This window comes from Colossoma macropomum, unplaced genomic scaffold (assembly GCF_904425465.1).
Source record: "Colossoma macropomum unplaced genomic scaffold, Colossoma_macropomum, whole genome shotgun sequence".
Taxonomy (NCBI): domain Eukaryota; kingdom Metazoa; phylum Chordata; class Actinopteri; order Characiformes; family Serrasalmidae; genus Colossoma; species Colossoma macropomum.
The window spans coordinates 5,810,991-5,826,862 of record NW_023494804.1 but is presented as its reverse complement, the minus strand read 5'-3'; the positions used below and the strand labels follow the sequence as shown (position 1 = coordinate 5,826,862).

General features: G+C 41.1%; 1 protein-coding gene across 1 annotated transcript; it reads left to right on the top strand.

The window, feature by feature from the left end:
• Window positions 1–1,425: 1,425 nt before the first annotated feature.
• stt3a (STT3 oligosaccharyltransferase complex catalytic subunit A) lies at window positions 1,426–15,691 on the top strand. The gene is made up of 18 exons (XM_036594998.1): window positions 1,426–1,512; window positions 2,362–2,483; window positions 3,900–3,960; window positions 4,060–4,181; window positions 4,973–5,118; window positions 5,252–5,342; window positions 6,620–6,726; window positions 6,814–6,978; window positions 8,382–8,562; window positions 9,095–9,250; window positions 9,337–9,428; window positions 11,317–11,472; window positions 11,706–11,894; window positions 13,192–13,308; window positions 13,592–13,694; window positions 13,839–14,027; window positions 15,147–15,262; window positions 15,353–15,691. Exons 2-18 carry the CDS (start codon window positions 2,396–2,398, stop codon window positions 15,389–15,391), a joined length of 2,118 nt encoding a protein of 705 aa, XP_036450891.1. The 5' UTR covers window positions 1,426–1,512; window positions 2,362–2,395; the 3' UTR covers window positions 15,392–15,691.
• The last annotated feature ends 181 nt before the right edge of the window (window positions 15,692–15,872 follow it).

The window sequence follows — 15,872 nt, the reverse complement described above, 5'->3', positions numbered from 1 at the left end:
TGATTTTTTGCTGCGCATCCTGGGAGCTTTATCAGTTCAGAGTAGCAAAACATCTTCATTATAATGTTCATCAACATTATACCCCAACTGCAGTCACCTCATTTTACCAGTGAAGCCCTTTGAATGAGTGTCAAAATGTCACTGAACTATTTGGGTGGTGGATCATTCTCACCACTGCAGTAACACTGACGTGGTGGTGGTGTGTTAGTGTGTGTTGTACTGGTACGAGTGGATCAGACACAGCAGTGGCGCTGGAGTTTTTAAACACCTCAGTGTCACTGCTGGACTGAGAATAGTCCACCAACCAAAAACATCCAACCAACAGCGTCCTGTGGGCAGCGTCCTGTGACCACTGATGAAGGACTAGAGGATGACCAACACAAACTGTGCAGCAGCAGATGAGCTATCATCTCTGACTTTACATCTACAAGGTGGACTGACAAGGTAGGAGTGTCTACTAGAGTGGACAGTGAGTGGACACAGTGTTTAAAAATTCCAGCAGCACTGCTGTGTCTGATCCACTCGTACCAGCGCAACACACACTAACACACCACCACCACGTCAGTGTTACTGCAGTGCTGAGAATGATCCAACACCCAAATAGTACCTGCTCTATGAGGGTCCATGGGGGTCCTGACCACTGAAGAACAGGGTAAAAGGGGGCTAACAAAGTATCAGAGAAACAGATGGACTACAGTCTGTAACTGTAGAACTACAAAGTGCACCTATATAGTAAGTGGAGCTGATAAAATGGACAATGAGTGAAGAAACAAGGAGGTGGTCATAATGTTATGCCTGATATATATGCTTTAGACATTGTTTAACAGTAGGTTTGTGGTAGTCTTTTTAAAACACATCAATTTATTTCAATCCATTAATGGTGGAGGGATACATGAAAGGAGTTCTAAAGCAAACATGATCCACAAAGAAAACTTATTTTTTCCAGATTGACCATCATTTTACTATAAGTAACGTTGCATATGAAAACGGTTCACTGGTGCTTTTAGATAGTAAATAAAATGGCTATATTTGCATTGTAGTCATGGTGACCCCGGGTTCCTATCACCACCACTGTAAAGAAATCTGAGTTGGTAAGTTTCTCTTCAAATTTCACATCAAGCCACTCTGACTGACTGTGTTTACATCTCAACCACTGAATTAAACAGACATTTTTCATACATCGGTGGAATTCCCCTTTGAAAATGATCGCGGTATTATCCTTTTTCGGTATTATCGTCCAACTCCAAAGTCTGATTTTACTCTGCAAAGTGGCACAGTCTGCTAAGGACACGTCACTTCTGAAGCGCCATAAGAAATGCGTGTACCGCTCCGCAGTTTGAGTGGCAGCCGAGCAGCAAATCACAGACGAGATTTTGCAGACACGCTCGCCGTTTATCCAATAAGCGCCCGCCATTCGTTAGTGGGCGGGCTCTTTCGGTTCAGAGGGTCGACTGTGGGGAAAGTGAGTGAGTAGCAGGAGCGGAGTGGGTGAACCGCCGATGAAAGAAGCTGGTAAATCTACCTGTTCTAGATATTATTACTGATACTGTGCTATTGCGGATTAATGTAGACAGTATGATAATAAATGCTGGGATAATTTGTCCGGGTAAAGTGTCAGTATGACCCCGCTAGCTGTGTATTTAGCTCGCTAGTTAGCAAGCTAGCTGCAGCTAGCTATAGGAAATGAATCAGATTTGTCTTAAATGCTGTTAAAGTGCAGGTTTTTGTTGTCTCAAATAGTAAAGAGGCGATTGTTATCTTATTTTTTCGTCTGACGTTTGGCCTAATACGCGTTTTCAGGTAATGACAGCCACTTTAGGCAAGTCATGTGTCAAGTTCGCCAGCTTCTTATTCGAATTTTCCCGTTCCACCTTAAATGGTGCAGCAGTTCCATTCTGGCGCTTAAGGGATTGTGATGTTTTATGTAGCTGCTGCACCATTTAAGGTGGAACGGGAAAATTAAAAATAAGCTGACTTCAGTTTAGGATTCTAAAGCAGGTAGATGCTTAATGTAGATGCTTAACTTACAGATTGACTTTTTATGTGAAGATAGAAGCTTTTATGCATTTACTTTCATTAAGAAAATATAGCTGCCTCTGCTTTCATTGCCATTTCTGCCTGACTGGCCTACCTGCAACTCCCTAGACTTGTCAGACCCAGTTTCCTTGTGCATTTCAGGTTTGGAACAGGTATTGTAAGAATTGACTATGCAGCTATTTGGCACATATTGTTTTGCTTGAATATTCTCACTGATTCATTTAAAAAGTGCCATGAATTGGCTCTTCATCTCTTTTGTCTGGGTTATAAGTTTGTTCTAAACCTTTTGTTGCTCACGACTCCCCTTTTTTATGTCCTGCTCAGGTATTTGAGTGGTAGTCCTCCCTCTAGCGTGAAGATGACTAAGCTGGGTTTCCTGCGGCTGTCCTACGAGAAGCAGGACACGCTGCTGAAGCTCCTCATCCTGTCCATGGCAGCCGTGCTGTGTGAGTGGCTTCGACACGTATTATACATAATCAGATAGCAAACATATAACATTACAATGCTGCTTTATATTCACGGTAGATTATATGCATCACAAGAGGTATGATAAGTTTAGTGGTGCACATTTAACCACATGAACCCGACAGGCCCAAAAAGAAGAAAGGTGCTTGTTTAAATCTGCCACCAGAATAGTCACACATGCACATCCAGTAAAAACGTTTTGGAGCTTTCTGTGTAGTCCCATGTTTACTATCACTGCATAAAAGATGCACAAGGCTTCCTTTCTTGTTGGATGTACCATTGATTTCTGAGGGAATGTGTACATTCAGAGTGCATTTTAAATCAGTAAGAGCTTATTATGGATTTCTTGGTAACACTTTATTTGGATGGTCCACTGTGGATGCTTTGTAAATGCTCAGTAACATTCAACTTAATTTCCATTAAATGCAGCTGAACTTCAAGTTCAGTGTGAAAGATTCTATTAAATCTATCCCTAACCCTAAGCCTAAACTTAACTCTACCCTCAAGGCCAAACCTACACCTAGCCCTTTTCCTAAACGTGACCATAATGTAGCTGATAATCAACTGAATATCACCAGAAAGTCAGGGTAATGATAAAACACGACTGATGGGTGGTTTATATTCCTATTTATGTGTTTTCTTGTTTATAAGTGTGGTTTGTGAATGAAAATCTCAGAATTGAAATACACTCTGTTGGGTCACATTCTTTACTTATCAAATAAGCGCAACAACAGCAGAAATTGGGTTATTAATGGAAAATTGTAAGTAAATCTGCAGAAAAAGACCCTTTTTTTTTGCATCTGCCAAAACTGAGTACATTGATGGTTATTAAACATCTTACCTTACGCCCACACTAGCAGTCAACAAAGCGACAGGTGACCAGTCATTTACTATGGGAGTATGCGGTTTGTAGCCACATCAAGCTGCAGGCGACGTGGTGGCAGAACAACTTGAGTTGAAACTTTATGCAAATGAACTATGATGCGGTGAAGCGTCAATCTGAACACCTGGCTCAAACAAAATCCTTGGACCAATCATAGACACGGGGGTCTGAGGTCCCCAGTCTCTGTTCTTATTCCTCTGTAGCACCACTCAAAATATAGAAGAGAAACCAATGAACTTGTAAATCTCAGTTCATATTAAAAAATAATGGCAATATATGTAGTATGTGGCCTAACAAGAGCAGCCTCAAATACGACCACGAGAGACAAACTTCAGGCCACATTAGCAACTTCTCACCTCCTACTCTGAACATATGGTTACTGTGCATCACTACGTGCCTTTAAGCAGGAACAGTTATGCTCTCTTGGCATCAGCAAGACTCACACTCACCATCTCTTGACAACATATCGAATCCTTAAATAGCTTTACCTCTTAATCTTCCTCTTCCCCCACAGCGTTCTCCACCAGGCTCTTCTCCGTACTGAGGTTCGAAAGCGTCATCCATGAGTTTGATCCGTAAGTAGCCACTTAGTTCTAAGCTGAAGTGCAGTGGTAGTTATGTCCCAGCTGCACTGATAATCGTTGACTCTGTCTTCTTTTTCTCTCTGTCTGCAGGTATTTCAATTACCGCACCACCCGATTCTTGGCAGAGGAGGGCTTTTACAAGTTTCACAACTGGTTCGATGACCGGGCCTGGTATCCACTTGGGAGAATCATCGGTGGCACCATATATCCTGGTATGGGGAATTAAACTGAACTGTTTGTCTCTGATTTTGAAGGGTGTCATGTCGCTGACTTTGGGGAGTCTAAGAACACTCGTTTTTAATGTGAGAAATGTGACCGTTCACTATGAAGAACCTTAAAAGTGGAAGCTTTTAGAATTTGTAAGTTACTTACATTTACTTTTATAGCATTTAGTAGATGCTCTTATCCAGAGTGACTGTTATCCAGAATTGAAGTTCCTTGCTTGAGAAATGGATTATGTTTCTTTAATAATAAAAAAGCCATTTTTATGTAGCACTTTTCATACATTAAAAATTAGCTCAGTGCCCAACTGCCTCACAGCAAGAAGGGCCTGGGTTCTATTCCCCAGCCGGGCGACCAGGGTCCCTTCTGTGTGCATGTTCTCCCTGTGTCTGTGTGGGTTTCCTACCACAGTCCAAAGACATGCAGTCAGACCAACTGGACATGCTAAATTGCCCCTCGTTGTGAATGCATGTGTGAGTGTATACGTCTGGACTGGCAGCCCGTCCAGGGTGTTTCCTGCCTTTTGCCCAGTGAACGTTGGGGTAGGTTCCAGCTCCCCCATGACTCAGAAAGACAAGCAGCTTAGATAATGTGTTTTACAAAGAAAGAAACAAATAAAAAGAAGTGTAGTAGAAAATAAAGTCAATAAATGAAGTAAATATTAAGAATTGTAGTTCAACAAAATGTTTAGGTAAACGGTAAATAAACACAAAAAATTACTAAATCAAAGTACAAATAAATGCATAAAGCACGGCTGAGCATTTCATTGTCTTCTGTGCAGGTTTGATGATCACCTCTGCAGCTTTTTACCACGTGTTGCACTTTTTCCACATCACCATCGACATTCGCAACGTGTGCGTCTTCCTCGCTCCGCTCTTCTCCTCCTTCACTGCTATCGTCACCTACCACCTCACCAAGGAGCTGAAGGTGAGAGCCGTCACGGTCCAGCTCTCTGCATTTGTCACTCCACTCTGACAGTTTGGCCTGTTTCCTCCGTAATGGAAGAGATGAACTTCATTTACAGTGATGTAGCTGAATCTCTGCATGTCTTCTCTTGTAGGATGCGGGTGCTGGACTCCTGGCTGCTGCCATGATTGCAGTGGTACCCGGATACATTTCCCGTTCTGTTGCTGGCTCCTATGATAACGAAGGTATGCTCTGATATTATATTATCATAGCCTTTATCTTTGTTTGAGGTTTGCTGTGGTGTTTATTCATTTGTTCGTGTTCCAGTTTGCATGTAGAAGTGATAAAGCACACCTGTAACCTGCTACTTAATATTGTGCTAGTGAGCAGCCCGGTAATATTACATGTTTTGTTCATTTTCTAAGTGAAAGTAAGTGAATGCATCTTCAACCGACGACACACTTATGCACACAATCATTGTTTATTTTTTGAATTCAACATTTTGAGGAAAAAATTTAAACAAAGAATGTGGTCTGTGTAAATGTGGCATATTGTATGTTTTATTTTCTGTTATTTTATGTTAGAATTTGTGCATTACATTCACGGCATTTGTCAGACAGTCTTATCCAGAGCAACTTACAATATGGTCATCTTACACAGGTAGGCAAAGGTAGTGTTAGGAGTCTTGCCCAGTGACCCTTATTGGTATAGTGTAGGGTGCTTACCCAGGCGGGGGATTGAACCCCAGGCTACAGCATAGAGGGCAGAGGTGTTACCCACTACATTATACCAACCACCCATGTAAAATGTACAGAAAAAGCTTGGTTGCCTGAGCACGATTGTCCCCACTCCCCACTCTCACACTGGCCTGCACTCACACACATGTAGTTTATGATTGTCCATACTTTGCGGCTTATTTGGAATCATTGTAGTCGATGTTCTCACATACCTTATAGATTTATCGATTATGTAATGTGATTTCCGGGACTCGTGCCTCACATATAAGAAGTTTTTCACAGAGGCAGCTGACGTTGAGGGAGGAATTTGCAGCGTCACTTGCTGAGTACATTTCACATTCGTCAATAAAGTGAGAACCAGACGTGTTATTAACCCAAATGTTCTCGAATTAATTGAAAAGTGGAACAGTCACATCATTAATGTAATGTTTTGAGTGCCATGCTCGGGCATGGTTAGCAATTACGCTGGATGCCGACTTGGAGTCCAACTGAACCATGCCCGAGCCCACTTCTTCAAGTGGGGGCAGGGTAGTGATCATACTACTCGAACAAACTGGACTTTGGGGGGGGTCAAACGTGCTCAAGCACAGCACGGACTAGTGTGGGTGTTCTTTATGGAGGATTTGTATGGAGAACTTTTTTTCCCCTTAGAAAATCAGTGAAACATGTAATTTACATGTGATATTTTGCATACAGCTGTATGGTATGTTATTGTATATGATTACATGTAAAAGGCAGAGATGTATGATTACCTCCTGAATTTCATTGCTTCCTCCTCTGCAAAGGAATTGCCATTTTCTGCATGCTGCTGACTTACTACATGTGGATCAAGGCAGTGAAGACAGGCTCCATTTACTGGTCATCCATGTGTGCCCTGGCTTACTTTTACATGGTAAGCTTGGAAACACAAGTTCAAACAGAATGAGGTCTCGAATTATATGTCCCTATCAAAAATGAACTTGTTCTTTTGTGCTTCCAGGTCTCGTCATGGGGAGGTTACGTGTTCCTCATTAACCTGATCCCTCTGCACGTGCTGGTCCTGATGCTGACTGGGCGATTCTCCCACCGAATCTATGTGGCCTACTGCACTGTGTACTGCCTGGGCACCATCCTGTCCATGCAGATCTCTTTCGTAGGATTCCAGGTAGTTTAACACATCCACCAGAATAGTGTGTTTATTATGAGTTTGAAGCTGCACTCATTTTGTTAAAATTGAAGAATGTAGTGAGTCGTTACCGAGTCAGAAAAAAAAACAGGCTAAAATATGGTGTGTGTGCGCTGCTACGAGTCGCCCAGTAGAACCTGAAACATTCATTTAAATGTCAGAGGTATTGGGTCGAGAGTTTTTCGGACCGTGTCGTACGTCTTAAGTATTAATGTCAGACAGAAAGGCTCAAGGAAAGGTCTGGCTCGATGTTTAGGTCTCAAACGCAAAATCAACGTTATAGTGATGAAGATATAACGACAACAGTAGATCATTTACGTGCATCCTTGAAAGACACGTCCTTCACAGTTTTTTGAGTGAGTACTCTTTGCTTTCATCGCACTCAAAATCATCAGATTCATCCACTCGGGCAAGGGGTCTGAAGCACAAGCCATGTTACAAAATGTTCCTCCACAGTTACATATTTTTACCAGATTCCCAAATCATAATAGTTTTTATTAGCTCATATTAGTAGTGGAGTTGTAGGACTGTAAGTAACAGCCATTTCTAGAATTGGTTAATCTGTCAACTACTACTCAATTCATCGAACACACTCTTGCTGTTTCCTCTCACATTGCCTGTTGCAGTGATGCCATTATTCAAAGTTCTGTGATATCAGTAGAAGCCATATCGCCCCCTACGCTTCCTTTAGTGCAGGTGTTGCAACCCAAACGTTAAGAAGAGCCATTTTGTCCTTTCAACCAAAATCAAACCATCTTGGTAGCCACAACATTTTATGTCCATTTTACCATCTTGGCTGTAAATGTGTCTCAGTATGTGCTGATGTCCTAGTCTAGGCTAAAAAATATATAAATGAAAACGCAGACTCACTTTGCTCTGCTTTAAGCTTCAGCTCAGCTATAGCCGCTTTTCTCGCATCTCTGGCAGGAAACTTTTCTTCAAAAGTGGAATAGTTTCTTGTAAAATGTCTCTCCAGGTCCTTTTTCTAACTAGGCTGAAGTCGCTTCTCATTCGCCAGCTTCTTGTTTGAATTTTCCTTGTTCACCTTAAATAAACAGGAAGCTGGCGAATGAGAAGCTGACTACAGCTTTGTGACTTTTTAGTGTTTGTTAGTTTCTCGTTGCAGATTAAACGTATCAGGAAACCAGCTGGAGCGATTATAAATGCAGAAAAGTCCATTCCTCTCCAAATTATTGATCTTCGTCTTAAATCTTCCTTTTTGCTGTTTCGTTAGCTACTAGCTAGGCGAAACAGAGATGCTTGTTAACTGGTTTGAATGTGGTTCAGTTAGTGAGTTAACTTAATTTCATAATGACATGTAAAATAAATTGCCGGTAGTTTTAATTCTACCTTGAACATTAATGTGCCCATCTCTCTTGTAGCCTGTGCAGTCATCTGAGCACATGGCAGCCTTTGGAGTCTTCGGGCTGTGCCAGATCCATGCCTTCGTGGACTACCTGCGGAGCAAGCTGAACGCCCAGCAGTTCGAGATTCTCTTCAAGAGCGTTATTTCCCTGGTCGGCTTCGTCCTGCTTTCTGTGGGAACCGTGCTCATGTTGACCGGTAAGGAGACGCACCCTCTGATTACACACGGCTGCTCAGCACAGCTGCTCTTATCTTAGCTTAAATAAAAAAGTGTTTGTTTAAGATTGACCCAACGTTTGTGACCTGCAGTGACTTTAATGACTGACCTGTTGGACCAGTTTCCTTTGTATAGTACTTTTTATTTATTTATTTTTTTTTTTTGGCGTGTAATGACTTTAATAATTATCTGAACCGGTTAAAAAAAGAATAAAGTTGAAGTTTAAAAAAGATTGAAGCTGAAATATTTAACATAAACTTTTCCACCCCTCATCTTTTTGCCTGCATACACATCTAGGTTTTGTCATTGTGACTAAGGCTTTGTCGCCTCTCTGGCAAGTGGAAATGTGCTGTGGTTGTGTTTTCAAATAATTAAATCTAAATATTATTAAATATCTGTATTTAATAATTTTTTTTTTTTTCCCAAAAATTGCTTTTTGTCCAAGATCTGCATGTGATTTACATTATATCCACTTCACATCAGTGATGAGAGTTTTTCATGTTGTATGTACAGGCAAGATTTCTCCATGGACTGGTCGTTTCTACTCCCTCCTGGACCCGTCCTACGCAAAGAACAACATCCCCATCATCGCCTCTGTCTCTGAGCACCAGCCCACTACTTGGTCCTCGTATTATTTTGACCTGCAGTTGCTGGTCTTCATGTTCCCCGGTAAGGAGCCCTCCTGTTGTTGATGTTCAGACGTCCTTAACTGAAATATGAACAGCTGACCCTGAGTATTTTCCTTTTTTCTGCAGTGGGCCTGTATTACTGCTTCAACAACCTGTCTGATGCCAGGATTTTCATCATCATGTATGGTGTCACCAGCATGTACTTCTCAGCTGTAATGGTAAGTTCCAAAGGAAATTAATCTCCAGTTAAGTTATTTTGTTGGCAGTTAGTAGAGACTTGTGTCCAGTGGAAAATTTGACCAGGGTCAGTTTTCTACACAGAGATTAACCCAAATTCTAGTCTTTTCCTTTCCTTTCTGAATACCTCTGTCTAATGAGAGGCTCATTTCTATTCTTTCTTAATATTTTCCTTTAAGTATATTCTTTGTCAGTTTTTTATTCTTTGTTCATATTGTTCTTGCGTTCTGGTGACAACCAGAGAAGGATGAGTTCCCCTTTTGAGTCTTGGTTCCTCTCAAGGTTTCTTCCTCTCGCTCATTAGGAAGGTTTGCCACTGTCGCCCTTGCCTTGCTAAGTTGAGGGCTGGACCCAGATTTCCTGTAAACCTTCTTTGTAAAAACAACTGTATTAAAAAGAGTGATAGAAATAAATGTGCATTGAATTGAAATTTCAACTGGGAGAATGCTGTGTAGTCCAGGATTTAGGCTTAATCCTTGTCTGGTAAACTGACCCATATATTACTAAGCTAAAGTCTTAGGCCACCAGACAAAAAAGCTCATTTACCTGGACAGTAAGCTTTTTTATTTGAAAAACTCCAACACTTGAGTAATTATGTATAAACATCCGTACAGTAAATTGTGATTTTCTGTGTCAGTGTGTCAACAGTTACCGTTAACTGGTCGGGTTAATCAATCCTGCGTTAAGTTAATCCAGGTCTGCCGCTTGTGGAATTGAACAAATATACACCGATGAGGCAAAACATTCTGACCACCTCCTTGTTTCTACACTCACTGTCCATTTTATCAGCTCCACTTACTATATAGGTGCACTTTGTAGTTCTACAGTTACAGACTGTAGTCCATCTGTTTCTCTGATACTTTGTTAGCCCCCTTTTACCCTGTTCTTCAGTGGTCAGGACCCCCATGGACCCTCACAGAGCAGGTACTATTTGGGTGGTGGATCATTCTCAGCACTGCAGTAACACTGACGTGGTGGTGGTGTGTTAGTGTGTGTTGTGCTGGTCTGAGTGGATCAGACACAGCAGTGCTGCTAGAGTTTTTAAACACCTCAGTGTCACTGCTGGACTGAGAATAGTCCACCAACCAAAAATATCCAGCCACAGCGTCCTGTGGGCAGCGTCCTGTGACCACTGATGAAGGACTAGAGGATGACCAACACAAACTGTGCAGCAGCAGATGAGCTATCGTCTCTGACTTTATATCTACAAGGTGGACTGACAAGGTAGGAGTGTCTAATAGAGTGGACAGTGAGTGGACACAGTGTTTAAAAACTCCAGTAGCACTGCTGTGTCTGATCCACTCGTACCAGCACAACACACACCACCACCACGTCAGTGTTACTGCAGTGCTGAGAATGATCCACCAACCAAACAGTACCTGCTCTGTGAGGGTCCATGGGGGTCCTGACCACTGAAGAACAGGGTAAAAGGGGGCTAACAAAGTATGCAGAGAAACAGATGGACTACAGTCTGTAATTGTAGAACTACAAAGTGCACCTATATAGTAAGTGGAGCTGATAAAATGGACAATGAGTGAAGAAACAAGGAGGTGGTCATAATGTTATGCCTGATCGGTGTATGTATTGACTAAAGCTGCATTGAAGGGAAGAGCAACAAAGCCTATTTTCTAGTCAGCTCCCAACATAGCAAGACATTTTTTTTTTATTTTTCCACTGTATTTTTGCTTGTTTATCCAAACCAAAACACCAAAAATAGTTGTAAATGATTTCTTAAGGCTTTTGCACTGTACTGTATGTATGTATGCATATCATGCTTTCTATGGTTTATGTCTTTTTCACATGCTTGTTCAGGTGCCCCATGTAATAAGGAGCTTTGCCTTTTTTTTCTCCATTTTTCTCCCCATCCAGGTGCGTCTGATGCTGGTTCTGGCTCCAGTCATGTGCATCCTGTCAGGAATTGGGGTTTCTCAGGTGCTCACCACTTACATGAAGAACCTTGACGTCAGCCGACCCGACAAGAAGTCCAAGAAGCAGCAAGACTCCACGTATCCGATCAAGAATGAGGTACTCGTATCATTCAGACTCGAATCCCAGATATACAGATTTTGCAAGTACTTTCGAGAGAGATAATCAGATAATCAGGAAAATATAACCTCTGTTTATTTGTAGTGGTGGAGTTTAATTTTGGCCTTTGTTCAGCGTCACATAATCAAGACGTTGCTAATGTAAACAAAGGCTTTATTACTTTTACATCTAGCTAAACAAACTGTGTTGATTGCTGTTCTGTCTGGCTGTAGGTTGCGAGTGGGATGATCTTGGTCATGGCTTTCTTCCTGATCACGTACACCTTCCACTCCACCTGGGTGACCAGTGAGGCTTACTCCTCGCCCTCAATCGTGCTTTCGGCCCGCGGAGGCGACGGCAGCCGCATCATCTTTGACGACTTCAGGGAGGCCTACTACTGGCTCAGACACAACACCCCTGAGGTCAGTGAGTGCATTTGTTGCTGTATGTCAAATGGAGAAGAAGACAGAACTTTTCACCCTTCCAAAAGGTGAAAACCCACATCCCACCTGGCTTAGAGAAGAAAAAAAAACGCATGTATGTTTGCGGTCAGCAGCGTCTTGTATGGGCTCTCAAGTGGCGCAGCCATCTAAGCGTTGGCCTTCTGTCATCAGGAGATCGCAAGTTCGATCCCTGGTGATGCTACAGCCATCTGTGGAGAGCACAATTGGACTCGCTCTCTCTGGGTGCCACCCCCTTGCTCAGTGTGATGGCATATCAAATAGATCAAATAATATCAAACATTTCAAATAGTCAAATTGAACATATCAAATAATAAAAGAAAATTTTATAAAAAAATACTCAAATCAGGGGACTGTAAAAAAATGAAACAGTAACAATAAAAATACAGTAGAAAATACAAAACAATAATTAAAAAAACTTAGCTAAAATGTTAAAGTTAATAAAATCAAAAGAGGATAAATAAAACAAAAGAAGCATGAGATCAAAAAGGAAACTAAAATTAATTAAAATGACTAAAATAATAATAAAATAATCATTAAATTAAGAATAAGAAAATAAATAATAACAAATAAATAAACAAACAATTAAATAAATAAAATAATGAAAATAAGAGTGGAGGTGGTTAGAGAGTAAAAGTTTTAAAATGACCCAGCTCGCTGGTGCTCTGGAACTAAAGGCAGATTTTCCCAGTTCAGTAAATGAGGTGGTGAAACTCATCATGCTCTTTTTACTTTTCTAAGATGGAAAGTAACCAACCCAGTGTCAAGGAGATCTTTGACACCTGAAGTCAACCTGTTTGTTGTGGTGTGATCAGGCTTTGTACTCACTGCTGTATTTTCTTTGTTTCAGTTTGTTCTTGGTTTTCTTGCTAAGATATGGTGGCTGTTTCACTTGTAGGTGGTTCAGCTTCAGCATCTTAATTTTTGAAAGACCCTGTTTGTAACCATTGATGGATGAATTCCATATAAACAGAAAGAGAAATGTTTTACTTTTGACTTCTAAATGTAAACACAGCAAGCATTTTGCCAGACAGATAAATAAATAAATAATGAGGTTGACTTAAATATGATGTCATGTTTTTGCAAATAATAGTCATATTTAAAATAACCTTTGGTTAAATGTCCACATAATGTCCACAAAAAAGGGGACGGACTCCTAGCAGTATTGCTGAGGCCCAGAGGTTAATTTTATAGTATTTTTATTTATATTATTTTTTTAATAATATTTTATAGTACTAAACAAATGTTTGTTTTGCAGGATGCTAAGGTTATGTCCTGGTGGGATTATGGCTATCAGATAACAGCCATGGCTAATCGGACAATTCTAGTGGACAACAACACTTGGAACAACACACACATTTCTAGAGTCGGCCAGGTGAACACAACTTTATTTTATTTTTATTTATTTCATTTCATTTTCTGTCTGTGTAAATTAGGTTATGATTTAGTGCATTGTTATCTGATTGTTTTGGCCAAAAACCGTGAATGCTTTATTAAATATTTTTATAACAATGTTATTATACCTGATTATAATCAATTATAACCTTCCTACATCTGATCACCACACTCTGATTGCTGTGTCTCGATGCACTGATGTTGTTTTACACGCTTTAATGTAACTGTGTCATTGTACTTCAATAGCATCTGTTTGCTTGTAGGCTATGGCCTCCACTGAGGAAAGAGCCTATGAGATTATGCGGGAGCTGGATGTTAGCTATGTCTTGGTGATCTTCGGTGGACTGACTGGATATTCATCTGATGGTAAATAAAATCTACATTTCAGGTTAAATCAACAAAAGCAAGCAATCTTTGGGTTGTTGTTTAGTTGTTGTTATTATTAGTGCTGATTATTTAGTAACTGCTATGTGACAAAAACAGTTGTTGATTAATGCTTTGTTTGTGCAGACATAAACAAGTTCCTGTGGATGGTGCGTATCGGAGGCAGCACTGATACAGGGAAGCACATCAAGGAGCACGACTATTACACTCCCACCGGGGAGTTCCGTGTGGACAGGGAAGGTTCTCCTGTCCTGCTCAACTGCCTTATGTACAAGATGTGCTACTACCGCTTCGGCCAGGTCTACACAGAGGCCAGTGAGTATCTGTAGCGTCACTGCTGACTGGCGCCCCTGCTTCTTTAATCGATCTCAGTCGTCAGGGCTGGGCGATTAATCGAAAAGTATTTCGAAACCGACATTCAGAACCTCTAACCGTCGTAATCTTGCCCATGTCGGTTATTTCGATTTTTTTAAAAAAATTTCTGTTAATCCGTTCATGTACTTTCGCCTTAAAAACTTACTACCGCGCGTGTATCACGTGACTCCGCCACGGCCAGGCTGCGACACGGAAGCTAAGGCTACATTCACACAGCAGGTAAAAGTGGCCCAAATCTGATTTTCTCACCAAATTGAATTTTTTTGGGCTGATCACATTATCTTTCAAATGTGATCTGTATGTGACATCAGTCTGAACAGATCAGCTCCTAAACTGAGCCACATGTGCAAAAGAACAGAGCGTCACGCTGCTTCACGGCTCATCCAGAGGTAAACAATCACGACCGCCAACGAACGCCAGTCGCTCCCGGAGGATCAGATTCATTTTCACCAGCATCACAGGAGCCATCATGAAGCTTCACTGACTGACAGGTGGACTCATCACCCAGAATGTGTTCGAGCCGTAAAGTCACTTCTTTGGTTCGCGTCCTCGGATTCTTTAAACTTTGCTTTCAGTCTTATAACTGTTCTCTGACGCTGCAGCCTCGTTCTCCTACGGCCGCGTTCGGCCATTTCTTTCAAAATCTCTAAGCACAGAGATGTTTTGGAAGAGTCTCTTCTAATTTTTGTACAGAAATATCACCCCAAATGTTTCAGGTCTCAGCAGCGTGAATTACATCAGCATATGCAGAACATATTTACAGTACAAACCTTTTTAGTGAACTACGAGGGCAAAAAAACAAACAACCAAAAAAAATTTGTTAATTAAACGTAATCGAGGTAAAACATTCAATTAATCGTGATATTGATTTGAGGTCATATCGCCCAGCACTGGTTGATCATGTGTGCTGTTGGTTTGTTGGAATGAAACCTTGCAACTATCAGCCCTTTAAGCTTGGATATCTACAAACCATGCAGGGCCAGGTTCTTTGGTTAGTTGAGTTTGGGGTAAATGTAACAAAACTGCCCCACAGTGTTAACACCTTTTTTTTTCCCGCAGAACGCCCTCCTGGTTACGACAGGGTACGTAACGCTGAGATCGGCAACAAAGATTTCGAGCTGGATGTGCTGGAGGAGGCTTACACTACAGAGCACTGGCTGGTCAGGATATACAAGGTAAACTTCAGCTCAGTTCTTCTCATTTCAGTGTGACACAACGGAGCACAGTCAAAGTCTCGTAACAAAACTTCTGTTTTCGTCCAACAGGTTAAAGACCTTGACAACCGAGGCCTTTCGCGAACATAAAGCCAAGACGCACAAAATTCACACACCTTCTGACCATACATACAGCACTGAAAGCCTTCCCCTGTGATCTGAAGACCGGTGTGGATACTTTTTATACTTCTGTTGTAATTGCAAGAAGAGATTTTTGTTGTCATATTTTTTTTCCTTTTTTAAAAAAAATTTGATTTACAAATGTGACATCTCTTCTGGAACGGAGTGAGATGTCAAAACGTCCAAGAAACTGTTAGTACGTAATTTCCACGATCAATGGCCAACTAATTTGTCTACAAACGGGGTAATAAATGGAGTGAGTGGGACAAATTTGTGTCTGTTATGTTTCTTTTATTTTTCTGTCAAATGCACTTTCCCTGTAGACCTGTATGGATGGTGGATTTCTATATTCTGGAACATTAGATAATAGGAGAAGCTCAATACGATGAGGAAAAAACAATAAACAGGTTTATTAAGTAAAGTAACTTTTATTGGTAAAAGAGTGGCTTTA

What these genes read in the sequence shown, in the direction of transcription:
- stt3a (XM_036594998.1), top strand. Translation starts at nt 2,396, where the DNA reads ATGACTAAGCTGGGTTTCCTGCGGCTGTCCTACGAGAAGCAGGACACG. An exon ending in CCAGGTCTACACAGAGGCCA is followed by an intron (nt 14,028 to 15,146) that starts GTGAGTATCTGT and finishes TTTTTCCCGCAG; the next exon opens with AACGCCCTCCTGGTTACGAC. An exon ending in GGCTGGTCAGGATATACAAG is followed by an intron (nt 15,263 to 15,352) that starts GTAAACTTCAGC and finishes TTCGTCCAACAG; the next exon opens with GTTAAAGACCTTGACAACCG.